This window comes from Lampetra planeri, chromosome 1, assembly GCF_965212315.1.
Source record: "Lampetra planeri chromosome 1, kcLamPlan1.2.h2, whole genome shotgun sequence".
NCBI classification, from domain to species: Eukaryota; Metazoa; Chordata; class Hyperoartia; order Petromyzontiformes; family Petromyzontidae; genus Lampetra; species Lampetra planeri.
In genome coordinates, this window is record NC_136107.1 from 37,573,444 (window position 1) to 37,600,809 (window position 27,366).

Consider the following 27,366-nt stretch of genomic DNA (forward strand, 5'->3'; position numbering starts at 1 on the left):
CTGCGGCCGTCTGGAACGCTCTTCCATCGGGCAACAGGAAGCCGCTGGGGCTACGGACGTTTAAATCCTAATCTAGATTGACAGACTACATTCTTTGGAATAGAGTTTTTTTGCGTGTGTTTAGTTTCTTGTCCTTCCCCCCGCACCTCCGATTAGCGCGGTTGGCTAACGTGCGGTGTGAAAGAAGTTCAACATTCATCGGCAAACCCAGGGCCGCGATTCCATTCAAGAATTGGGTTTTTATCCGTCTCGTTTTGTTTTTTCCTGTTGAGGTCAGCCCGGTCACCAATGACTGGACAATGAAATATAAATGTGAGATATGGTTTTCCGAGGGAGCCGAATGGTGTTGTAAATATAATAATACATCATGGTGTTAGACCAGAGGACGCCAAAAGGCGTACAGTTTGAGACGAGACTCTGATGTGGACAATTCAGTTTCAAAGACAAAGCATATATTATACTCGTTGGTTTTTTTCGGTAAAGTCACGTATGTAGAAATAAAATAAAATGTTACTAAATTAAATTAAAATAAATCACGACGTTTCGAACGCAACACAAGCGATCGTCATCTGGTGGAAATGGGTAAAACACATAGCGAGGGAACACACAGGGGGACATCACGCACAGAGCACACAGAGAACGGCAAACTGCACGGAGGCAAATACAACAAGAAGATGGGAGACGAGAACTCAACAGACCTTAGAAACATCACGTGATGCAAAACCAGTCGGCCAACGACAAATTAGACACTAACCTGGTTGACCACGTATTTAAAAAGACTGCAACATTTATATATTAATGCATATATTATCGGAATATGTTTTTTGTTTGCATTCTGACCACTAGTATTGTGGTTAATGCAGACATGATTCCTTCTAAAAGGTTTCAGTTTGGTGTTTAAACATCTTAACACCTGTTTTGCCGCCAGAAAAAAGTGGAAAACCTATTCTCAATAAAATAATACTTGGACAGTATTTGTTTGTGTGTAGAGACAGATGTGTGTGAAAGGAGAAGCATCGCCAGCTCGCCTCTGATAGGAGACGTCGATGGGGACGTTTGTTTTTCTTTCTCTCAAACAGTTGCCGAGCACAGGGTTTGCCAAACGACCCAAAACGTCAAGCGGCCAGTCACAAACAGCGCGATCAAAGTTGTAATCGATGCGAGTGTTTAACACGTTTCTCGACTATGATTTTGTAAGCGCTTCCGGCAAGAGACGATGATGGGGAGAGCGAAAATCCCAAAGCCGAGCAGAGTGCGAGGGGAAGAAGCACACAGAGAGAGCGAGAGGGTGGTGGCGTTGTGACCTACAGTGTGTGCAGAGTGGACACAGCTATAGATACGATGAATCAGTCCAGACCTCAACTTAGACAACAGGACCCTCGGTGGCTATTTGTGTAAATTTTACGCACGGCGCTTTCGCGACCAATTATTCACGATCAAATGTTGGGTGAGGTCGCGTAAGTGTAAATGTGTCGTGCATCCACCTCCACCCGACATACTTCCGGCAAAACGCCTGATGATGCTGGTTGTAATCACCAGCGAAACCTCAAACTGGAAATGTTGTGGGTTTGCTTTCTAACACACAACCGGTGGCGCTGCAGTCAGATTGAAAACTCATTTTAGATTGAAACCTCATTTCTTAGATTGAAAACGATTTTTGTTAGAACTGCTTTTTGTGTTTCGTTTGTTGTCCTTCCCCCGCACCTCCGATTGGCACGGTTTGGCTACATACGGAGCGAAAGAGGTTCAACACACGTGACAAATTGGCACGTACCTTTCACACAACACACCTTACTAACTGGCTGCGTCGGTGGATGTGGGTGTGCGATGCGCATTTACACTTTCGCAACCAAACCCACGAACAAAAATTAACGTCACCGTGGCTTCATACTCTTAGGTTCTTTCGGTAAAGTCACGTAGGTAAAATAATAATAATAATAAAATTAAATAATAATAATGAATGAAAATAACTAAATTAAATCACGACGTTTCAGAAGCAACACAAGCCTCCGTCATCAGGTGTAACTGCTCCAGTAAAATTACTGTAGCGTGTGAAGAGAGCTATTCAACTTCTTGGTTCTTTCGGTAAAGTCCCGTAGAAGGGAAATAATACAAATAAAACATTACAAAATAATTCTCACGACGTTTCGGCCACAACGCAAGCAGCCGTCCTCAGGTGAAGACCAGGTCTGTCGGGGAGACAGCGTCCCTTCCACGTGACTTTACCGAAAGAACCAAGAAGATGAATCCCTGCAGTCACGAAAGCTTTAAATCGAGAGCTATGCAAGACACGTGCTTTATATAAAACGTCGTGATTTAATTTAGTTATTTTCATTTATTATTATTATTTTATTAGTATTCCTTCTACCTACGTGACTTGGCCGAAATAACCTAAGAGTATGAATCCGTGCAGTCACGAAAGCATCAAATCTAGATTTCACCGTGGCCTTTTTTTTACGCTGCGTTTCTGAGAGGCGAGGCCCTCGACCGCGCGACTCGCGGGCGACACGCTGCGTCCACGCGTCCGTGTCGAGGCTGCCTTGGCGAGCCAGTGAACGGCATCAGCAGGAGCCCACATCGCAATGCAGCTCTGAAATGCTGTCGGTGGCGAATGAGCGAAGAGGACGTTGGTTGTTACTGCGCCATCCCGTGCATTGTGATCGGCGAGCGCAATTTTGCGCTGTGGCCTCGTCCCGATTAAATCGTGCGAGCCGCCAACTTATTTTCCCTGTACACATCATGCCACGCAACGTGCTGCCTACGGCCGCACATTGTCTTCAGATCCCGGATGCTAAGCAGGAGTTGAGCCTGGATGGTGCTCGGATGGGCTGAGCACCGCGCACAAAGAGCTTGACGTGTCGGCTGCTGCTGCGGGACTTCGTTAGTTATTATATATAATACCAGATACACAAATGGGCAATTAACAAAAATTACTCTTCTGTGTGCGACCTTGGTCATCCGGAAGAGACCGTACAACTTCTGTGACGACGCAAAGCCCCGATGAGCAAATGCGATGGAGACATCACAGCGATGATACACCACTCCGCCACGGCTTGACCACCTGAATGTCAAATTTATCTGCGTCTACCGTCAGCCGTACGAAGGACGAATACGAAATAATAATAATAATAATAATGATAATTAAGAAACACAGTTTTCTGTATCGCAATTCACACAAGGTCTCAAAGCGCTTTGACGTGAAACTTAATAAGTTCCGGCGAGAGTGTGTTGTAAAAGCGGGCGAGATTTCAGACGCGATTTTAAACAAAAAATGGAACAGACTTAGAATCCCTGATGAACCGTGGAAGGGAATGTCCACTATCGCGGAGCTCGGCTGCAGATATCTCCCCGTCGTCTCAGAGAGCACAACATTCAGCGGATCGAAGTTTTCGCGGTGGAATTAAAAACTTGACAAAAGTCTCTCTGTTGTACTCTACTCCTACGCTCTCGCTGGTCCGCGACGGCGAGGCCGCGCGTGCACTCTCCATGCCACCGCTCGCATCGCCCCAAATCGGCGGGGATGTGGGGCGCGTGGCCAGGCCTGCGCCGTGGACATCAGTGGCCAGTGCCGACACAATCTCTGTACCCCCCGCCCCGCCCCGAAGGCTTCACCCTCTCGCACTGAAGCACCGTGATGAAGTATGGCTCAATCGTCCCCCCCCCCACCCCACAATCTCCCCCGCCCCCACTCCTCCCATTGGTCACACGCGACTCAGTGCGCGCGAGCAGGGCAGGCGGCGATGAGGGGTGGGTGGGCGATGGGGCTGTGGGTGGGCGATGAGGGGTGGGTGGGCGATGAGGCGGTGGGTGGGCGATGCGGGGTGGATGTGGATGGGCGGTGAGGGGTGGGTGTGGGTGGGCGATGGGGCTGTGGGTGTGGGTGGGCGATGAGGGGTGGGTGGGCGATGCGGGGTGGATGTGGATGGGCGGTGAGGGGTGGGGCTGTGGGTGGGCGATGGGGCGGTGGGTGTGGGTGGGCGATGAGGGGTGGGTGGGCGATGAGGGGTGGTTAGGCGATGAGGCGGTGGGTGTGGGTGGGCGATGAAGGTTGGGCGGTGATGAAGGGGTGGGTGTGAGTGGCTTGCATGTGGCGGTTGCCTAAGGCGGAACATATAGGGGACACAAACATGGCTTTCAGAGACAGCCTCTCATCCCTTGAGCATCCCACGGCTCCCTCCCAGGCCCCTCTCCCACTCACATCCTGCCCCCCTCCCGCGCCTCCCCCATCCACCCCAACCTCCAGCCCCCTCGCCGGGAGCGCTGCTCAAGCTGGCCCCAGCCCCCACTGCCCGCGATGAATCTCAGAGCACCGCGGCCTCTCGCTGGCCAGGCTCCAGCTGCATGCACCAGCGCCGGCAGCGGTGATGTCATTGCCCCGTGTCCAGACGCAGTGGCAGCAGCAGCAGTGGCAGCAGTGGCAGCAGCAGCAGCAGCGTCTCCTGGCAGCAGCAGCAGCTTCAGCAGCCTGGCCGCTCAGCACCGTGCCGAGTGAACGGGGGGAGAGGCGGCCCGCGCCGTGCAGTCAACGAAGATGTTCTTTGTTCACGTTTTGTTTGTTGCGTTTGCACCCGAGTCAAGAGCCTCATGGCTCACAGGGCTGTGCCTAATAAATGAAACTGAACGCGGCAGGGGTATCCCCTACAGAGACCCCGATCCTGCCAGAGGGGCCCCATCCCCCATAGAGAACCCCTATCGGACTATCGTGAGCACCTATAGAGATCCCGGATAGAGACCACGTAGATATACCGGTCAGCATCATGCTACAGAGCTCCCCTTTAGCAATTCCTTAGCACGCGATAGAGATCCCCTACAGAAAAATCATATTGAGACTAATTTTGCATTATATAGATCCACCTTATAATCCCCTATCGAGACCCCCTACAGAGATCCCCTATACCGATCCACTATAAAGACCCCCCAATAGAGACCCCCAATAGAAGATCCCTATAGAGATCTCCTATACCGATCTTCTATCGAAACCTCCCCCCCCCCCACCTCCATATAGAGGGCCGCTATCGAGACTCCCGAAAGAGGCCACCTCCAGTGCTCTGGAGAAGAGCCCCTTCACGAGGGGACGTGGCACCTGTCACGATCTGCGTCGCGCGCGTTCGAACCGTGGAGACGATGAAAGAGCGGCTCAGCATGCAGTGGTGGCCTGGGGGGAGAGGGCATCTGGAGACAGCGAGACAGAGAGATGCAGCGCCAGAAGGAGAGAGAGAGGGGGTAGCGCTTTGGGATGTTCGGCTTTGGGTTATAGCGCAATTTCGGGCCGCGCTAGGTGTTGGAACACGTGTGCAGGATGGGGGGGGGAGGCCGATTGCCCAGATGTTCATTGGAGTGGTGGTCTCCGCTAGTCGGTGACCGTGGGGAAGAGAAGGCCAAGGTGCGGATGGTGGGGACACTGTCAGGGCGGATCGTGGAGGTCGTCGTGTGTCTGCAGCGCAGCCACGGCACGATCTGGCGGAGGGGAGGTCGCGTTGGCAACGAGGCGTGACCCGCCCATCATGGACACGTGTGAAAATGAGCTTCATAGCTCATCGGATTCCTCCAGTCTGAATACAGATTCTGATCAACATTCTGACTCTTGCCCCGTCACGACATCTTGATCTCGATTTCAGGATCAATAACCTCAAACAACAGCAGCAGCAGCACAATCTGTAGTGGTGAATTATAACCTCAAGGCATGCGCTGTGCGTCGGATAGCGAGATATCTCACAGCCGAGCGGGGAGTATAAACCTGCTTAGGGCGTGGAAGGGTGACCACCACCAGGGCTTGCCAGGTGTCGTAGGAGCGGCGCTACGAGATGGGCCTGCTGAGCGGCACTCCCCTCGTCTGGGTGTTCTCCCGCTTCTCCTCGCTTCCTCCCCAAACGCGTAAACTAACTCTCACCACGACTGGAATTCATTGGCGAACCTCCCCGAACGTAGCTGTACCCTCCTGAACAAGAGCCCCTGGAGACTCGGTGAAGCTTTGGCTGTTTTTTTTTACGGGTGAATAATAATAATTGTGATTATTGAATAATAATGATGATTATTTTTATTCTTCTTGGTTCTTTCGGTAAAGTCACGTAGAAGGGAAGTAATAAAATAATAAAAAATAAAACATAATACTTCTCTTCTACGTGACTTTACCGAAAGAACCAAGAAGATGAATCCCTGCAGTCACGAAAGCTTTAAATCCAAATTATTATTATTATTCACGCCACCGCCAATTTTAAATCGGCAGTGGCGTGGGACGACGGCGGAGAGCTCCACCCGTGGAATTCGTGCGGGTCAAAATCACCACAACAAAGATGAATATCCCTCTGATGGGTAAGACTCGTTACCCGTAACGAGGCACTTAAGGAACGAGTGGCTTTTAATTGGTGACCCCGGTGACCCGGTGGTCGGAGACTTGGCGGTAGAGAGAGCCCTCCGCTTCTCATTCGCGCCCGTCTCTCCCGGCGGTGCTCGCAGAGCTTCGGGAACCGAATTACCGTCAGCTGTTTGGTGACGTGGGCGTGGAAGAGGCCCCTGACGACATTGGCACGAGGTGACGGCAAGAGGGTCTCGCCAACCTGCTGCTCCGGAGCCGCGTGGCGGCTCTTTAAGGGCCGCTACTTCGTGACCGCTCGTATTCACCCACAGTGCATTGCGGCTCTTGAAATATTGAGAGGGTTTTTTTTTTACTTTTACTACCGAATTCTAGTTTCTGTTGCTGATCCCCTGGGCTACACCATCCATGGCTCTCCGATGGCGTTTTGGGATTTGAACCGATATGCCTCGTACGGGGTACGATGTCCGACGTTTTTTGCCCCACGTGCTGGCAGCTTGTTCAGGAAGTTAATTTCATAAACAATACAGAATAAAGGGGGGAGGCGGGGGGGTGTGCTGGGTTAGATCGCGTAAATAAAAATGTGTCGTTGGACCCGCCACCACCCGACACAGCCAAGTAATAAGGTTTGTCAAGTAACCAAAACGTGCCGATTCGTTACTGCTTCAGCACACCGTGGGGTTGGAGAGTAACCCCACAACATTTACAATTCGAGGACCGTGTCGTTGGCGATAACAACAACCAACTTCATCGGGGCGATTTGCCAGAATTGTGAAGTCGTCCTCCTGTTGCGGTCCTAAATAGAGCAATGGTCATGGCATCACTTTGAGCCCATCAGGTGCGAAGACCAGGGGGAGGCTGATGGGTGGTCAAGCTTATTTATTTACGCGATCGTACCCATGCAACCTTTACAATGGACAACATTCGTCGCGAAAGCCAACGCGTTGAACTTGGGTCAACAACCTCCCAGCTTGGGCCGTCGGTGCTTTGATGCTTCCGGCACGTGGAGCGAAACGTCGGAGACATCGTGCCCGAACGACGCGCGGCGCGACTCGAAAACGCCGGGGGGGGGACGGTGCCGTGCAGCCAGATCGCCCGGGCACAGAGCGGTGGTCGTCTCACACTGGATGTGCCGGCGTGATGTCTCATACAGCTCACACGTGACGCATCACTTAACGGCGACAATTGTGAGGAATGAGTATGCCGGTGCTGGCGCTCTCTCTTTCACTCTCTCTCTCTCGCTCTACGTAGCCGACAGGAACCCCCCAGGTCTTCATTGCAAATGAGAGAATGAATCTCAATGGACACTCAACTGCTGTCTCGTGGTTGAGTCGGACGGTAAAGTGCGATCAGTGTTTATGTGACGTCGTGTTAGAGGCGCGCGTGTGTGCGCGTGTATGTGTATGTGTCATAGGTGCTCGCTAACAACACTTGCCCCAACAGTCAATTAAGGCTATAGGGGTACATTTGTCTTTGTATCTATGCGTGAGTGTGTGCGTGATTTTGCGTGTGAGTCTAAACGTGTCTATGCGTTTGTGTGTGTGTGTGCATGTCTGTATGTGAGTCTACACGTCTCTATGTGTGTATGTGTGCATGGTTTCGTGTGTATGTGGGTCTAAACGTGTGTATGCGTGTGTGCATGGTTATGTGTGTATGTGAGTCTACACGTGTGTATGCGTGGGTGTGTGTGTGTGCATGGTTTCGTGTGTATGTGAGTCTACACGTCTCTATGTGTGTGTGTGTGTGCATGGTTTCGTGTGTATGTGGGTCAACACGTGTGTGTGTGTGCACGCGTGGAGCGGTGGCGCAGTGATTAGCGCACTGCACTGCGAACCAGGCGAGCCGAGTTCAATTCCCGCTCACGACCGATAAGAGCGGCGAATATTTGAGCCGTTCCTGGGCCTCCACCCGGTCGCGTGCCACAGTGCCGATCTTCACAGCTGCTACTCGCTAACAGCACTTGCCCCAACAGTCTGTTAAAGCTATAGGGGGATCTTTTATACCTTTGTACATGTGCGTGCGTTTCAATGTATGTGTACGTGTGTGTTGGTGTGCATGCGTGTACATGCATGTGCACACACACGCATGCACACCATGCGTGTATATGGGGAGCGGTAGTGTAGCGGTTAGCGCTACGCTGCGCTACGAACCCGGCGACCCGAGTTCGATTCCCGCTCAGGGCCAACACCCAGTGACGATTATCTGAACCGGTCCTGGTCTTCCCCTAGGTCGACTCAGTCTAAAATTAGTACCTGGTGCGGTGTGTAAACATCGCCACTGGGGAAAGACAAAGGCGGTCGGGCGTGGTCCTGGCCACCCACCCCCTCGTGTGCCGTTCCGACCTTCATAGGTTCTCGCTAACAGCACTTGCCCCTACAGTCTCGTACAGGCTATACGGGAGATCTTTGTCTCTGTTGTTTGTTTTATCTATGTGCCTCCCCTAGGTCGACTCAGCCTCAAATTTGTACCTGGTGCTGTGTGTAGACAAAAGCAATGGGGATACAAAGGCGGTCGAGCGTAGTGTCGGTAGCACATCCCCTTGTGAGCCGCGTTGACCTTCCTAGGTGCACGCTCGCAGCGCTTGCTCCGACAATTTGTTAAAGCAATACGAGGAGGGATCTCTGTATTCGCTTGTGCGTACACGTGTGCGTGGGTGCAGGTGTATGTGTGAGTGTGCGTGTGTAGCTGCGTGTGGTGTATGTGTGCGTGCGTGCCGAGCTGCGTGTGTGTGTGTGTGTGTGCGTGCTGGTGTATGTGTGAGTGTGCGTGCGTGTGTAGCTGCGTGTGTGTGTGTGCTGGTGTATGTGTGAGTGTGTGTGTGTGCCGAGCTGCGTGTGTGTGTGTGCTGGTGTATGTTTGAGTGTGCGTGCGTGCGTAGCTGCGTGTGTGTGTGTGTGCGTGCTGGTGTATGTGTGAGTGTGCGTGCCTAGCTGCGTGCGTGTATGTGCTGGTGTATGTGTGAGTGTGCGTGTGTAGCTGCGTGTGTGTGTGTGCGTGCTGGTGTATGAGTGTGCGTGCGTGCGTGCGTAGCTGCGTGTGTGTGTGCTGGTGTATGTGCGTGTGTGCTCAGCAGTGTTGCGGTTAGCGCGCTGCGCGGGGAACCCGGTGACCCGAGCTCGATTCTAGCTCACGGCCAGAACTAGTGACGATTATCTGAACGGGTCCTGGACCTCTTGTAGGTCGACTCAGCCTCAATCGAATACCTGGTGCGTTGTGTAAACATCGCCTCTGGGGAGACAAAGGCGGTCGGCAGCCCACTCCCTCGTGTACCGTGCCCCGCTAGACGGGGGATCGATGTATTTTTCGTATTGTGCATTCAAGGTACAAGCGCTACAACTGACAGAAACGTCCAAATCAGGAGTCATCATTCGTGTCAATGTCATCACGGTCATCATCATGACCTGCAGATATCACAAATCATCATCATCACCATCATCATTGTTCATCATCCATGCGATGCGCTGCACTGTCGGGTTGGTGGTGATGACGACTTGTGTGTACGTGTGTGCGCGTGTGTGTGTGTGCGCGTGTGTGTGTGTACGTGTGTGTGCGTGCGTGTGTGTGCGTGTGTGTGTGCGTGTGTGTGTGCGTGTGTGTGCGTGCGTGTGTGCGTGCGTGTGTGTGCGTGTGCGTGCCACTGTGGGTTGCACGCTGCTCATTGCATCGTCACTCTGCTGATGCGGTGCTCAATGTGTCCATGTGATTGTCAATTCGTGCACGCGCATTTCTCTCTGTCTGTGTGGTTCTCTTTCCCAGCGTGGTTCTCTGTTAGTGTGGTTCCCTCTCTGTCAGTGTGGTTCTCTCTGTCAGCGTAGTCCCCTCTCTGTGCCAGTGTGGTTCTCTAACTTTCCGCCGTTGTGGTTGTTGTGGTTGCTATGTGGCCGACTTGCCCTTCCCTCGCGAAGCCAACGCGTCTCTTCTTCTTCTCCTCCGCAGGGAGCTCCAGGGGCGTGTGTAAAACCATCGACCACTTCCCGGAAGACTCGGATTTCAAGGACACGGCTGAGTACTTACTCCGTAAGCGCGTCTCTATCGGTGCTCACACGACGTGCTCACGAGGGAGTGGGGGAGACGCGGCTGTCCCACAGTCAGCTGCTTCTTGACGAGCTCGTTGTGTCATCGCCTTGGCACGCTTGGCGATGTCACCGCGTGGCTAAATCGTCGCGTCATCACTCGCGTGCCGCTGCCAATCAGAGGCGGCGGTGGTGGTGGTGGCTATGCTGCTGCTGCTGCACGTGGCGAGCTGCACGTGGCGAGCTGCACGTGGCGAGCTGCACGTGGCTAGCTGCACATGGCGAGCTGCACGTGGCGAGCTGCACGTGGCGAGCTGCACGTGGCGAGCTGCACGTGGCGAGCTGCACGTGGCTAGCTGCACGTGGCTAGCTGCACGTGGCGAGCTGCACGTGGCGAGCTGCACGTGGCGAGCTGCACGTGGCGAGCTGCACGTGGCTAGCTGCACGTGGCTAGCTGCACGTGGCGAGCTGCACGTGGCGAGCTGCACGTGGCGAGCTGCACGTGGCGAGCTGCACGTGGCTAGCTGCACGTGGCGAGCTGCACGTGGCGAGCTGCACGTGGCTAGCTGCACGTGGCGAGCTGCACGTGGCTAGCTGCACGTGGCGAGCTGCACGTGGCGAGCTGCACGTGGCTAGCTGCACGTGGCGAGCTGCACGTGGCGAGCTGCACGTGGCGAGCTGCACGTGGCGAGCTGCACGTGGCTAGCTGCACGTGGCGAGCTGCACGTGGCGAGCTGCACGTGGCTAGCTGCACGTGGCGAGCTGCACGTGGCGAGCTGCAATCCGGCACTTTGGAGGCAGCAGTGAGGCTTGGTGTGGGTCGCCAAACGGATGTTGCGCAATTCCCTCCCCCCCCCCCCCCCTGGGCGTCGAGGAAGAGCCGTGCCCCTGGCTCGCCAGATAAAGGCAGTAGAGCAAGTGGACTGATCGCCATCTGTTTCCATCTGTACGGCGGAGGGGGGGGGAGGTTAGAGTGTTGTCCCATCACGAAAGGCGTGGGGTTTCTCCGTGTGCTCCGGTTTGTTCCCCCCCACCCACCCTCCTCAGCTATATAATCCCTTGTCAGAGCCATCTGTTTGGCATACCTCAGCAACTGTTTTCGCTGTGGTTGTCCCCACCTGATGCTGGACGCTTGTGTTGCGCCCGAAACGTCGTGATTTAATTTAGTTATTTTCATTTTTATTTTATTATAATTTTTATTTTCATCTACGTGACTTTACCGAAAGAACCGAAGAGTATTCCTCCCACACCTATAATAATAATCAATATTGTTTGGGTCTTTCGGTGAAGTCACGTAGATAGGTAAAAATAATCCTTTATTATGAGGAAATGATTGTTATTATTAGTACTACTTTCTTGTCGTGTGTCAGTGTCCCTCTATGACCTGCCCCCCCCCCATCACCAACCATGATCAAATACACTGCTAGACGCAGGTCTCCCCCGCACGCCGTCGCCATCTCTCACGATCCTGCCATGTCCTCAGGCAACTAGCTGCCTGCGCACGAGTTGAATTCCTCGCTCCGTCTCCCTGAGGCGGGCGTGTAACTGGAATTCGATCCATCCGTTTGCTGCCACTCCGTCGTTATCATTGACCGTCGGCTATCGAGCGATGGCGCGTCCTCCCTAAGTCTCACTTCCTCACTTCTTATCAGTGTGAGCGATGGCGAGATGTTATTTACCTCGCCCGGTATACAGGAGGTCGTGGGTTCGATCCCAACCCCGACCGCCTGCTGCTGTATATTTGGAGGTTGCGTGTCTTTCTCCCCGTGGTCGTGTAGAATTGCCTCCGGCTCCTCCGGGTTTTTTCATCGCCACATTTAGAAACATTACGCGTTTAAAGTATTTTTGCTTCTATAAATGTCCACGTGATAAACGCACTTCGTTGAGCTATCATTTGTCTCCAGGTCGCTTCTAAAAAAATTGTTACATAGCTCAGTGGGCCTTACCTGGTAAAACAATTATAAATAGCAGTTAAATAGTCACGAAAGCTTCAAATCAAGATCATCTGCGTATGTTCTCCAATCCACGTGTTCATCTTTTCTGTCCATGTGCGTGCGTCTCTCCGTACTCTTCCGTTTTTTGCGCCATTTCGTTTGGCGAGCGTCCACGATTTATTTTTGTTGGGAGCCGTACGCCACGGCAGGAGGCAGCGGCATTCACCGCTGAGAACTCCACCCAACCGTCGTTCACCCCTCCATGTCAGCGGTGCCACGCCGCCCCGACCAGCGGGCCCTTCATTTCTCGCCCGATATTATCCGGAACAGCGCTAGGCTGGCTTGGGAGTAAGGATCATCGGCGTAAGGCACTACCACTAGAGTACAAGCAACGCCTATCCATAATAATAATAATCGTCTATTGAGGACAGCAGGTAACTCTGTGAACAGCTGCTAGCCCTAAGCCCTATTCACGTGCGTGTATTTTGCGCACGACCACAAAGACAAAAGCTCCCCCTAATACCCTTAGCAGACGGTTGGGGCAAGTGCTGTTAACGAGCACCTATGAAGGCTGACAGCGCACGAGAGGGTGGGTGGCCATCCCCACGCTCGGCCGCCTTTGTCTCCCCGGAGACTCATTCGAGGCCGAGGGGAAGAGGCGCAGAACCCGGTTCAGATTACACTTGTCAACAGCAAAAAAACGTTTTTTTCTGGCCTGGACTTTTGCAGCTGTGTTAGACTAATTTCAGGGTGCTGATTCCAAATCTGATCTCAGATTTGCTCTATCACATCATTTTTATGCTATCGGCATACCCCATTTTCGTTGATTTTACCAGAAATTAACTCTGTCACTTATGATTGCAAGTTGTTGCGAGTCAGTGACTGCTTTAGTGTTAAAATATGGTGCTGTATTTTTAGGATAGTGTGTTTATAATATCATTTTATGTAGATATCCGCATTTATTTAATATTTTTCTTCTGCAGTTTTTATTGCAATATTTTATATCTCAAAAACCTGATGTGATAGACAAAAACTGATGCCAGATTTGGAATCAGCACCCCAAAATTACAGTATAACCGTTGGAATACCTTATGCCAGAAAAAGTGTGTTGACCAGTGTAGTCGTCACCGGTGTTGGCCGTGAACGGAAAGCGAATCCGGGTCGCCGGGTTCGCTGGCGCAGAGCGCTCACTCACGGCGCGTGCAACGCACGCCGCTGCACCGTGACGAGGACACGCCGAGATGGAGATTGATCGGGGCTGGGCGACAAAACAATTGGAGGAGCAGCGGCCTTCCCGACTGTTCAGGCACCGAGATTCGGCGCTACGTTCCAGGATATATCGCTGCGTTCCACCGCGGGTATTCTCTCGGAAGCGGCGCTGCGGAGTTTAGAAGCACCCGGGGATAATGATCTGCGCGGGGATAATATTTCGCGAAAGGTTTCCGCAAGCCGCGTGTTTGCGCGTCGCCCAGGGCACGCGCGTGCGTTGTTTTTTTTTCCTGTTGCACACGAGGTGAGTAATGATTTGTGTGGAAGGAGGCGGAGGGAGGGAGGAGCGGTGACTGCCAAAGTCTTTTATTATTCCGCTTTGTGCTGAGTGTCGCACTTAACAAATTACTCTGGCTGATTAGAGCAAACATTTTCCACCAAACACGTCTTTGTCTTCCGCGCGTAAGCGCCCCGCAGAGGCCGGCGACACGGATTTTCGCGACGCGCGAGCACACAAAGACAAAGCTCCCCCGTGTAGCCTCAACAGACTGTTGAGGCAAGTGCTGTTAGCGAGTAGCAGCACCTACGAAGGCCGGCACTGTGGCACACGAAGGGGTGCGTGGCCAGTGCCACGCCCGACCGCCTTTGTCTCCCTAGTAGAGATGATTACAGGTGCTCATTTGAGACTGAGTCGACCTAGGGGGGGCCCAGAACCGGTTCAGATAATCGTCACCGGCGTCGGCCGTGAGCGGGAATCGAACTCGGGTGGCCGGGTTCGTAGCGCAGCGTAGCGCTAACCGCTACACTACCGCTCCCCCCACACACAGACACACATATCGTGACGTTGCTGCTGCAGCTGCTGCGTTGTCAGTGCTGCACAAGTACATATATTGCTCATTAATCGTACGATAAAACCTTTATATGTAGAGAACCACAGAGCTTTGGAAGGGGGGAGGGGTGGATTTCTGGCCGCTGCTGCTCTCCCAATGTAACCGTCACTCGCCACGTCGACCCATTACTCCGTGTCACCCCGTGACCTCTCCCCATGATGCCTCACCGTGACCTCTCCCCGTGAACCTCTCCCCGTGACGTCTCCCCGTGATGTCTCGCGTGACTCTCTTGGTCTCTTCGTCTCCCCGTGACTCTCCACGCGTCTCGATCCTTGTCCCCCCCCCCCCCCCACGTGTCTCTGCTCGCCCCCCCCCCCCCCCGTGCCACTATCCTCACGCCAATGAATCACCGCGACACCCTCCCGGGTGTACCTCGCCCTTCCCCGGCGACCTCTCCCCCCCCCACCCAAGGGTTGATGCGCGCCTCCAGCATCTTCCCCATCTTCAGCGTGCTGCTGCTCCTCTTCGGAGGCCTCTGCATCGCCGCCAGCGAGATCTACAAGTCCAAGCTGCACATCGTTCTCGGTGCCGGCATCAGCATGGTGGCGGCAGGTGATAGGGCTACGACAGTGACGCACAAAGACAAAGATCCCCCGTATAGCCTTGACAGACTGTAGGGGCAAGTGTTGTTTGCGAGCACCTATGGAGGCCGGAACGGGGGTGGTGGCCAGCACCACGTCCGACCGCCTTTGTCTCCCCAGTGGCGATGTTTACACACCGCACCAGGTACTCATTTGAGGCTGAGTCGACCTAGGGGAGGCCCAGGACCGTTTCAGATAATCGTCACCGGTGTTGGCCGTGAGCGGGAATCGAAACCAGATCGCCGGGTTCATAGCGCAGCGCGTTAACCGCTACACTGCGGCTCCCCACGACAGTGACACACACAGTGACACACACAGTGACACACGCACACACATCCACACACCTCGCCAGCAGTAACTCTCACACCTCTCGAACACCTCCGTCTGTCCGTGCCCCCCACCTCCACTCACCCCCCCCCCCCCCCTCCAACATCCCAGGCCTGTCGAACATCATCGGCATCATCGTGTACATCTCGAGCAACGCGGGCGACCCCAACATGAGCGACCCGAAGAACAAGAACTACTCGTACGGCTGGTCCTTCTACTTCGGCGCCCTCTCCTTCTTCATCGCCGAGACGCTGGGCGCGTGGCTCGTGCACGTCTTCATGGACGCGCACCAACACGCCCTCTCTCAGGCGCTGCCCGGCATCATGCCCGGCATGGGCCTCGGTGTCACGGCCATCGACAGCGACGACTATCTCAAGAAGCCCTCTTCCTCCTCCATGGCGGCCGCTTCGTCATCCGCGGCCGCAGCCGCCGCGGCTGCCCAGGCGATGGCAGCCGGAGGAGGAGGAGGCATCGGAGGAGGAGGAGGTGCGGGCGGGATGGGGGTGGCGGGGATGCGACTTCCCAGCTACCGCTGGCGCTCACGCGACCCGTCGCCCGTGGGCTTCAAGCCGCTGAACGCGCAGCCGTCCACGGACACGCTGGCCATGTACACGCTGCCGCGGGACTCCCCGCCGGACTTCAACCCCTTCGTGTCGGGCGGCCAGCAGAGCGGCTCGGGCAGCGGAGCCGGCGGGAGCGGCGGCGGCGGCGGGGTCGGAGGCGCCCCCACGGGCAGCGGCTCCGGCAGCGGCACGGGCACCGCGGCGGAGATGTTCGCCGTGCAGAACTGCCTGCGCAGCGAGCTCGAGGAGACGCTGTTCGGCTCGGCCGCCAACCGCAGGACGACACCCGTGTGAGCGGGGAGCGGTGGCGGTGGAGGTGGTGGAGGAGGTGAGACGGGCTCCGGTTGCGCGCGCGTGGAGTGGCAGGGGGGGAACGGTGGTGCAGCGGTTAGCGTCTCGCTGCGCAATGAAACCCTGGAGGCCCGAGTTCGATTCTCGCTCACGACCGAATAACAGTGGCGATTATTTGAACCGGATCTGGGCCTCCCCTAGGTCGATTCAGCCTCAAATGAGGACCTGTCGCGATGCGTAAACATCGCCACTATGGAGACAAAGGCGGTAGGGCATGGTTCTGGCCACTCACCCCCTCGCTAACAGCACTCGCTAACAGCACTTGCCCCAACAGTCTGTGAAGGCTATACGGGAGATCTTTGTCTTTGTGGCGCCAATGCATGGGAGGCGACGTGGAAGGACACGAGGTAGCGACGTGGACGTTTCACTCCGAGCGCATTCTGCTCTGGTAACTCAGCAAGTCATATGTGCGTAACGCCGTGGTTTTCCCGGGGGAATGTAATAGACATCTACCACTCAATGTTAGCGATCGTGATCATCAGCCACGGTCAATCCACTGCTAAGCCGCCGCCACTGTCTATGTATGTACGTTGAACTTCTTTCGCACCGTACATAACCCACCGTGCTAATACCGATACCCTGCAAATGTCCCCCGTGTGAAAAAAACAAAATAAATATTTTTTAAAAGCTCGTCTCGCACACACACACTGCGGTCGTCATATATAAGACGCACTCCCAACGTTTTGCTTTAGAATATAGGGACATGGGGGTTCCGGCGCCGGCGCGAAGGGGGCAGGAAGAGGGGGGTGGGGGGGCAGGGAGGGGGGTGGTGGGGGAGTAGGGAGGGGGGGTGGTGGGGGAGCAGGGAGGGGGGGTGGTGGGGGGAGCAGGGAGGGGGGTGGTGAGGGGGTAGGGAGGAGGGGTGGTGGGGGGGTAGGGAGGGGGGGTGGTGGGGGAGCAGGGAGGGGGGGTGGTGGGGGGAGCAGGGAGGGGGGTGGTGGGATGGCAGTGCGTCTTACAATCCCTAAAATGTGGTCAAAGCCAAATCCGTGGCAAAGTTGAAACACCCCGAACGGCAGCACAGCTGTCGAGGGAGGGGAGGGGGTCACAGTGCCGTGGCCCGCTTAGAGCGTCGTCATTCTGAAATGCTCATCCAGCTCTCTGGGGCGTTCACCCTCGCTGTGGCTCGTATGGCGCACATTTAAAATCGAATCAAATATCTCCCTCTGCCTCGCTCGCCTCTGCACGCACTGCGCGCTCTCTCTCTCTCTGTTCAATTAACGTCCGGACGCCTCGGGGGGTGGGGGGGGGCGAATTGGATGATGGGGGGGGGGGCTCTGGTGTTACTCATGCGTGCGTGTAACGTGGGCATGCGAGATATTAACCAAAGCCAAGGTTCCATAGCTCCGCGAGATATTTCATTTTTTTTTATATATAAATTTTTAGTTATTTCTTATTTTGCGATAATCACAAATTGGACGCTGGTATTTGTATGGTTACGGTTGTTTACGCAGAGGAAAGCCTCACTGAGTCGCATGACTCTCTTGCAGGAGGACGCTGCCGAGTTGCATTTTCTCACTAGGCTGTGCTGATCGCCATCCTGTGTATATTTTATATCTCAATTAAGTCATGTTGCGGGGTACATATTTACATTTTGGCAAAACGTGTGTGTGTGTGTGTGCCATGAACCCGGCACACAATAGCCTACTCTTGCGCATGATGTCACGGAATCTATTAAAGTTCACTGTGAATCAGACACGGCAGTATTAACCAGGGCGACCAGCTGGATAGCGTACACGGGGGAAGCAAAAACACGAGGGTGAAAACGCTGGCTTTGGGGGTTCCCGGACGTACGGCGCGAAAGAAGTTCAACGCACAAGTTCATGCATACAACCCGGCCGCCTGAGTTCGACTCCTTGGCTCGTGAATCGCGACAATTCTTAGGATCGCTCGGCGCAGGAGGGGGCTCGAGACGGGTGGAGACGATGACACGCAAAGCTGAGCAGTCGTTTGAGGGCCTGCGCCATGAACCCTGGTCCACCCGAGTTCGATTCCCAACAGTGGTGAGCAGCATCGGTGTGGCGAGAGATATCAGGACCGGTCATTGAGAAACCTCCCTCTCTCCCCACTTGGCAAACCCGCGCTGACCAGCGTGGTGAAGTATGGCTGAAGCAACGCGCGTGTCCGACGTGCCGCGGGGGAGGCACGTCATCCAGCAGTAGATCCAACCGATGTGTGCGCAGCGTACAGGGTCCTCGCAGTGACTGTGAAACGCGTGCGAGGAGTAACCCGGTGCCTGTGTTTATCTTTCCCGCAGAGCCACTCGTCTCGCCACGCGGAGGAGGGAGTCGTGGGGGACGGGGGGCGGGGGGCGTGGGGGCAGGGGTGGGGGTCCCAGGTGGAGCTGGGTCACGTGACAATCCTCCCACCGCGCTCAGGGAAATCCTCAGCCCCCAGCGTGGAGCCGACCCGAGCTCCATCCCACCGCTCCACCCACCTCTGTCCACCTCCATCATCCGTGCCGGCTTCACCCCCCCCCCCCCACCGAGGGTCCGCGGGTTTGACTCGGGGGGTGCCGGGCAGGCACGGGGGTGGAGGGGGGGGGGGCAACCGCCACGGCTTCGGGGCAGTGAGCGGCTCCGAGGGTGGTCGAGACGGGCTCCTTGTCCCGGGGCAAGAACGAACGACCGAAAAAACGAAATGAAAGTGTTCGCGCTCCACGATGAGGTTGAGATGGCTCCTGGCCCCGAAAACCCAGCGTCCTACTCCCTGCTCCTCGTCCTGCCCTGCCCGCACCGAACCCAACTCCGTCGACCTCTGGCCGCGTCGCGCGTAACGCGCAAGCGAGCGCAGCGCAGCGCCGACTCTGACCGCTCGGAACTCCACGCAGTGCTTTGCACAGCAATAGTAATTGACCAACCACTCAATGTGTCACTTTCTCTCTCTCTTTCTCCCGTCTCAGTCTCTAGCATAGCCACCTCTCCCCCTCCCCCAAATCCGCGTTGTCCATCGCTCCCTTCCTCCCTCCGTCCGTCCCCTCGTCGCTGTTTACACGTGACGGACGCGCGCCGCGCGCTCTGCGATGATGCGAGCCGAGTTCCTCTGCGCCGTTGGTACCAGTCGAGTTCGTGAAGTTTGCACCCCCCTCCCTCTCCTTCCCCTGCGCCAACAAAAAAAAATGTGATTACTCTCTCTCTCTCTGCTGCTGCTGCTAGTGGTGGTGGTGGAAGCCTGAGAGATAGAGAGAGGGGGGGGGGGCAGGGTGGTGGCTGAGACGTGAGTGGATGGACGTACTGTGACGCGCACTGACCCACAGTGGAATAAGGAGCCGCGTATTTACTCCGCAAGAGAAGGGCTCCCTGCCCCCCTACGCTCACAGCTGTCTGGGGGCTGTGTTCCTCCGACTCGAGGAGGTTGGGGCTGACGGAAGAAGAAGCAGCGAGCGAGTGACGGGGCCTGGACCCAAACAATTGAGCCCCCCCCCCGCCCACCCCTTCCCTTACAGGGCGCCGAGTGAGTCAAAGCCAAAAAAAAAGATATATAATAATATATTATTTTATGCTAAACATTATTATAAAAAGGATATTCATATACTTCATCTGCAAATTGTACTTTGATCTCTATGATGTGTAACAACAAAAGAGAACACGTTGTATAACCTGTAGGGCGTAGACGATTCGTGGTGTGATGCCTTCCGTGTTTACTGTGTGTCCACGTGTCACCCGCGCATGTTATTCCTGTAACCGAGCCACACCACTGTCTTGCATGTCGGTGATGACTTTCCTGTGGGCGATGCCATATTCCGTTCCTGTGTCCCGTTGTGTTGTACCGGCAAGCGGTGTAGTGATGGGGACTGTGAGCCGGAGTACGTGTGTGTAAGTGTGTGTGTGTGGGGAGCGGTGGCGTAGCTGTTAGCGCGCTGCGCTATGAACCCGGCGACCCGAGTTCGATTACCGCTCACGGCCAACACCAGTGACGATTATTTGAACCGGTTCTGGGCCTCCCTTAGGTCGATTCAGCCTCGAATGAGTATCTGGTGCGGTGTGTAAACATCGCTACTAGGGAGACAAAGGCGGTCGGGCGTGGTGCTGGCCACCCACCCCCTCGTGTACCGTTCCGGCCTTCATAGGTGCTCGCTAACAGCACTTGCCCTTACAGTCTGTTAAGGCTATACGGGGGATCTTTTTGTGTGTGTGTGCGCGTGTGGTGTGTGTGTATGGGGAGCGGTGGTGTAGCGGTCAGCGCGCTGCGCTACTAATCCGGCGACTCGAGTTCCGACTCCTGCTCGCGGCCAACACCAGTGACGATTATCGGAACCGGTTCTGGGCCTCCCTTAGGTCGACTCAGCCTCAAATGAGTACCTGGTGCGATGTGTAAACATCGTCACTGGGGAGACAAAGGCGGTCGAGCGTGGTGCTGGCCCACCCACCCCCTCGTGTACCGTTCCGGCCTTCATAGGTACTCGCTAACAGCACTTGCCCCAACAGTTGGTTAATTCTATACGGGGGATCTTTGTCTTGTGTGTGCGCGCGTCCGTTAGAGCACTTCCCCAACTATGTCGAGGTTTTTTTTTTTAGGGGGGGGAGGGGGGGGGAGGGGGGGGGGGAGGAACCGCGGCTCTCTGATCGCTCGCTGAGCCGCGCATCGCTCCACCGGAGCGGAGAGCGCCCGCCACCATCGAAGCGATCCGTCTCCCCCAGGTCTCCGTCGACCTGCCGCGTATCTCACAAAGGGCTCCCGGTGTAGGCAGAGAGCGTGCCGGGACCACGGACTTGGCAGCGGGCATTGGCGGCGTTGGTGGCGACGGTCGGTAATCCTCCTGGGGACTGAGTGAAACTTGGAGAGCCAGCCAGGTTGACTCGTGGAACGATCGACCATCGATCGTCATCGTCGTCGTCGTCCACCTGCTGATGACGACCACCCCCTCGTGTCCTCCTGCGCTCGCCCCCGTGTTGCTGTGCACCTTGCGCTCAGAAACCAAAGCTGGGGTGGGCATTCGTGTGCGTACAATATACAAGTATTTATTATATTATATCCGTTCATATAATGATAATAACAATGCACCGACTATGGTGGGAAACTGTGAATTGACGACGATGGTACGGGGGAGATAGTAAAAAAAAAACGTATGAAATGCAAAAATGACGTCTTTAAAAAAAAATCGATTGCTGGTTCTGCCTTGTGGTGTGGAGGTGAAGAGTCGAGGACGCCCCCACCCCTTCCTCCCCCCCACCACACAACCCACACACAACCAACACACGTGTGCGTGTTCTTTAAACGTCACGTGGGGGGATTTTAGCGACCCGAACCTCGCAGTTAAGATCCACGAAATGGCGGTGGGGTGGATCTCGACGACGTCGCGCGCGAAGTGGTCACCGACATGAAAAATGAGCGCAGTCAAAATCGCAGGCACCTCCTGAAGATTCCCCCCTGGGGCTCTGCTCCCCCCCCCCCGCCCCCCAGGCCACTGCTGTATCCACCTGGGCCACTGCTGACCCCCCCGGGGTCAATGCTGCCCCCCAGGGACCACTGCTGGCCCCCCAAGGGCCACTGCTGTCCACTATTTTGCTGTCACGAGTTTGCCCTCCCCGCGTGCACGTGGCCCTGGTACCATGGCAACAACAACAACAACAGTAGTAGCAGCAGCAGCAGCCGGTGGCGTCACTGTTGACCTGAGGTTAGTCCGCAGCTGTAGCCGTGTCGTCGTATAATGAGATTCAGGGGAAATGCGTCAAAATCGCTGAGTTCGCGCCCTCATATGGGCGACGTTGCCCGAGGGATAGCGACGGGAGGCGGGGGTGGGGTGCGGGGGAGGATGCAGCGGCGATGGCGCTACACCGCACCCGGTCACGAGAGTCTCCGGTTCCCCCCTTTCCTCTCCTCGCTCCTCTCCTCCCCCCGTCATCCTCCCCGCCCCGCTCGGCTCCCGCTAATTGCCCGAGCCAGGCGTGCGTCTGGGGTCGTGCGGGGTGTCACCGCGCGCTCATCGGGCGGACGAGGCGAGAAGAGCTCGCGGTGGGCGAGGGGGGGTGGAGGGGAGGTCATCGTGGGTGTGGAAATGTGGAGCGGCGTGAGACTCACGAAGCCCGAACGAGGGCGGCGGTCCTCGGAACCCGTCGTGACGATCGCTGCGACGACAACACCGGCAATAAACGAATAAATTTAAATAAATAATACAATAATGCAATAAAACATGAAGACGCGGTCTTCCCGACAGACCTGGTCTTCACCTGAGGACGGCTACTTGCGTTGTGGCCGAAACGTCGTGAGAATTATTGTATTATGTTTTATTGTATTATTTTGTTATTTCCATTCTACGTGACTTTACCGAAAGAACCAAGAAGATGAATCCCTGCAGTCACGAACGCTTTAAATTAAAATAAATCAACGACCGCGATCGAAAATTGAGCGGCGCTACTCCGCCAGGTCGCCCCAAATCGCCGTCGTTCTCCATCAACGGTAGAACGACATTCGCGCACCGGCGAGAGGTCGTCAATTCGATCCGGTGGGGTGGGGCGGGGGCGAGAGGAGCGAGGGGAGTTGGCGCGCCTCGTGCGTGCGCACGCAAAGCCGATTCATCAACTAACCCCCCCCGCCACCCCCAGCCGTGCACGACGCGAACTGTTTCTCGATCGCCGCGACGTCGAGCGTTGGGGAATCGCCACATCCCCCCCCCTCCCTCCCCACCCACCCCGGGGCCGATCTGAACCGTGCGGCCGGTGGCACCCGGGTCAGTCCGCTCGTCGTGGGCCCTCTCTGTGTGCGCGCGTGTCCTGGTCGTACGACGGACTGTTAAACGGTTCCGCGGGCGATGTGCCGCCGACGTCACGTGCAGCAGCCCTTGTTGTCAACACACTGCTGGATAACGGGAAGCGGAAGGTGCTTCCGATGGCGCGCGGGTTGTCGTGTGGATGGGATCGTGTGAACGTCACGCTGGTCAGTGCGGATTGGTGAGAGCGGGTCGCATAGATGTGTCACAGTACAGTACAACAACGCGTGTGTTTGCACTCCTCTACGCCGCCTACAGCGTCTGTTTGTTCGCACGGCGCTCGCCCGTCGGAACGACCCTCCCCGATCTCGCCAACCCGGCTTCATCTGCTTGAGATCTGAATGAGGAGACGGAGCGCGTTCTTAAGCACGTTTGGTCGATTCTGGCACGGGCCGACACTCGCAGCGGGCTTCGTTAAAACAACAAAACGAAACTAAACAGAAATCCGCGTCGACTGCCTCCCCCGTGATGATAGCGGTGGTGGCTCTGGCGAGTTAACGCAGGAGGTTAATTTCAATACAAATTAAAATCCCATGAATTATTCACGCTCCGCGTGCCCCGCGAGCCACGTTCGCAAAGCGCACCGGGGCCTGGCTGACGCGCCGCGCCTCGCACGATGTATTCATTCCCCATCGTCAAGCGTCAACGTCGTCAGCCATGGTCCATCCACTGCTAGACGAAGGCATCCCTTCTCACGCGTCCACCGCCACCTCTCACGGTCATGTGATGTAACAATGCTCCGCCTAACGGAGCGTGCGCGCTCTCTCGTTCATTTGGCCACTTGCGTTTATTCGCCTGTTCGAGCGCAAACATTCAGTCCTCTCCCAGAGCAATCAGCGCCTGGGGGGAGGGGTGGGGGGAGATGTTTGGTGGGGGGGGGGGAGTGCTGGTGGGTACGGAGGCCTGGCTATCGCGAGGGGGAGGGGGTGAGCGGGTTTGGGGTGAGAATCCTGGGGGGTAGTGGAGGTGATGGGAGGTGGATGACACTCACGATTTATAACCCAAGCGCGCTGTGTTCCTGCCTCCAATTGTCCTACCACCCACAATTTTTTTTTATTTTGACCGCGCTCGATGATAGGGAGTTCTCTCCCTCTCTCTCTCTCTCTGTAATAACGCGCGCGCGGGTAACCATAATAATATCATTGTTAATAACAACAGCAGCAGCGGTATAGAAATAAAATCCATCGCGTTACATAAAACATGAACGCGGTGATGCTGTGTGCGGGAAAGGGAGCGGTCACGATAGATGAATACAAGGGGTCATGAGCCCCCCCCCCCCCGCGGTGAGGGTGGGGGGGGAAGGGGGTTTGGTTGTGTGGGGGAGGGAGGGAGAGAGATAGGCGGAGGGGTGGGGGGTGTGCGACAGAGGGGGGGGAGGTGCAGACAGTTACGTAACACTCACTGGGTGAACATTCCCCGAAGCTCGCAACGATTTACGTTGCGAACGAATCGAAAATACCACTTGAGATGCGTCACGCGACCGACCGCTCTCGGTGTCTCCTGCCACGTGCTCCCCGCGGTGGCCTCGTCTCGTGCCGCGTGCCACGCGGGCGACTCGGCCACGCGGTTGCGCGGTGTCTCTTCTCGTGCCACGTGAGCGACTTTGCCACGTGTCCCCCCCCACCCCACGGTGCAGCCCCCTACGTAACGCGCCGCTGTTCACGTGGCCTCATTAGGCCGCTTTGTCGCACCTTGTCCACCTGGGGGGGAGGGAGGTGGGGGAACATGGGGGGGGGGGGAGTAGGGGTAGGGGGGGAGGTGGAGGAACGTGGGGAGGGGTAGGGGGGGGGGGAGATTTGCAGCACGCGCCGAGCGGAGGGGGGAGGGGGACATCCAGCGAAGGCTTCACCGCATGGAATGTAATTGCGAGGATGAGGAATGATCGGATTGTTCTGATTTATTATTACTACCCGATGGCATTTAAAGTTATTATTATTAATAAAAGCCGATGTAAAGGGAATACAAGAGCCTTGCGCGTGTTTGTGGTGAGCGGCGTGTCCGCGTGGGATGACCTCCCCGGCAGTGAGAAGCAGGATGCTGCCACCGTGGGGGGGGGTGGTGGGGTGTGGACGTGATCAGCACGCTGAACTTGCAATCGACAGGTCACCGGATCGATTTCCCGGCGCGGCATTTGACTAACACCGCAGTATAAATGAGTACAGCATAGTGCTAACGGGTCCGGCAGGTCGCTTGCGGTGTGGATAGAGTGTGAGCTACTCTCCCACCTCTTCTTCCAACACCGGGGAAGAGTAGGCCAAAAGAGACCCCCACGACTCAGCGGAGAGTTTTCGAGAGACGTTTCTCGTAGTGGAGGCGCTTCCACCAGCAGTAGCGTGGGTAACAATTGGCGCCTTTATCATTTGTACATTTTGTGGGGAGGAGAGGGGAAAGAGAAAACGTAGTTTTAGATTTGACCAGGTAAGGCACGCTGAGCTAGATGGCTCTTAATCAGAAGCGATCTGGCTATCGTGAATAGTAGCTCAACGAAGTGGCTTATCGCGTGAAAATGTATTGGAGCCAAATGTTCTAGATTTGAAGCTTTCGTGACTGCAAGTATTCATATTATTAGGTTTTTTCGGTAAAGTCACGTAGGTAAAAAATTTAAATTAATAAAAGTAAAATAAAAATCACGACGTTTCGGCAGCACGATAGCTGTGACGGTTCCACCTGAAGACGGAAGCTTGTGTTGCCTCCGAAACGTCGTGATTTTTATTTTATTTTTATTTTACTTTTATTAATTTAAAATTTTTACCTACGTGACTTTACCGAAAAAACCTAAGAATATGCAGCCAAATGCTCTAAGCGCGTGTGTCTGAAAGTGTGGAAGGGGAGGGGGAAACCCGAGGACCCGGAGAAAAAAATCCACGCGACCACGGGGAGAGCATGCAAACTCCACACATACAACAAGCGTCAGGGTTGGGATCGAACCCATGGCTGTATGCCAGGTTTGTGATGGTGCATCGATTGGTCTGTTCATACGGATTATTTCGTGAGCGAGCATATGTGATTATGGGTGAGCGTGGATGAGTGGGTCAGAGCGAACGTGGGTGATTGTGGGCGAGTGGTTGTAAGCGTGTGGATGGAGGTGATGGTGAGCGATGGCGCTGAGTGGGAGAATGCAGTGAATTGGTGAAGCGTGGGTGAGTGAGAGTGGGTGAGCGTGGGTGAGTGAGAGTGGGTGAGAGTGGGTGAGCGTGGGTAAGCGGGTGTGTAAACATTAGCTGTCGAGATACAAAGGCGGCCGGGCGTGGTGTTGAACCCACACGCCTCGTATGCGTTGCCGGCCATCAAAGGTGATCACTAACAGCACTTGCCCCAGCAGTCTGTTGAGGCTATAGGGGGATCTTTGCTACGCCCCCACACACTCGCTGCGTGCTCACACTCACTCGTTGTACACACACTCACTCGCTGTACACACACTCACTCGCTGTACAAACACACACTCGCTGTACACACACACACTCGCTGCGTGCTCACACACACTCGTTGTACACACACTCACTCGCTGTACACACACACACTCGCTGTACAAACACACACTCGTTGTACACACACCACACATTCACTCTCTGGGCACACACACACTCGCTGCGTGCTCACACATACTCGTTGTACACACACTCACTCGCTGTACACACACTCACTCGCTGTACACACACTCACTCGCTGTACACACACCACACATTCACTCTCTGGGCACACACACACTCGCTGTACACACACACTCGCTGTACACACACACCACACTCTCACTCGCTGTACACACACACACACTCGCTGTACACACACACACCGCACTCTCACTCGCTGTACACACACACACTCGCTGTACACACACACTCACTCGCTGTACACACACACACTCGCTGTACACACACACACCGCACTCTCACTCGCTGTACACACACACACTCGCTGTACACACACACACTCACTCGCTGTACACACACACACTCGCTGTACACACACCACACATTCACTCTCTGGGCACACACACACTCGCTGTACACACACACCACACTCTCACTCGCTGTACACACACACACACTCGCTGTACACACACACACCGCACTCTCACTCGCTGTACACACACTCACTCGCTGTACACACACCACACATTCACTCTCTGGGCACACACACACTCGCTGTACACACACACTCGCTGTACACACACACCACACTCTCACTCGCTGTACACACACACACACTCGCTGTACACACACACACCGCACTCTCACTCGCTGTACACACACACACTCGCTGTACACACACACTCACTCGCTGTACACACACACACTCGCTGTACACACACACTCCCTCGCTGTACACACACACTCACTCGCTGTACACACACACTCACTCGCTGTACACACACACTCACTCGCTGTACACACACTCACTCGCTGTACACACACTCACTCGCTGTACACACACACTCACTCGCTGTACACACACACTCCCTCGCTGTACACACAC

At 55.3% G+C, this 27,366-nt stretch overlaps 1 protein-coding gene across 1 annotated transcript in view; it reads left to right on the forward strand.

Annotated features, from left to right (window-relative positions):
- The window catches only part of LOC144718909 (voltage-dependent calcium channel gamma-2 subunit-like), a 35,086-nt gene extending 18,962 nt beyond the window's left edge, over positions 1-16,124 (forward strand). The window contains exons 3-5 of the mRNA XM_078594554.1: positions 10,250-10,330; positions 14,771-14,911; positions 15,379-16,124. Coding sequence (XP_078450680.1) covers positions 10,250-10,330; positions 14,771-14,911; positions 15,379-16,124 — 968 coding nt within the window. The remainder of the gene's footprint in view (positions 1-10,249; positions 10,331-14,770; positions 14,912-15,378) is intronic.
- Positions 16,125-27,366: the final 11,242 nt, after the last annotated feature.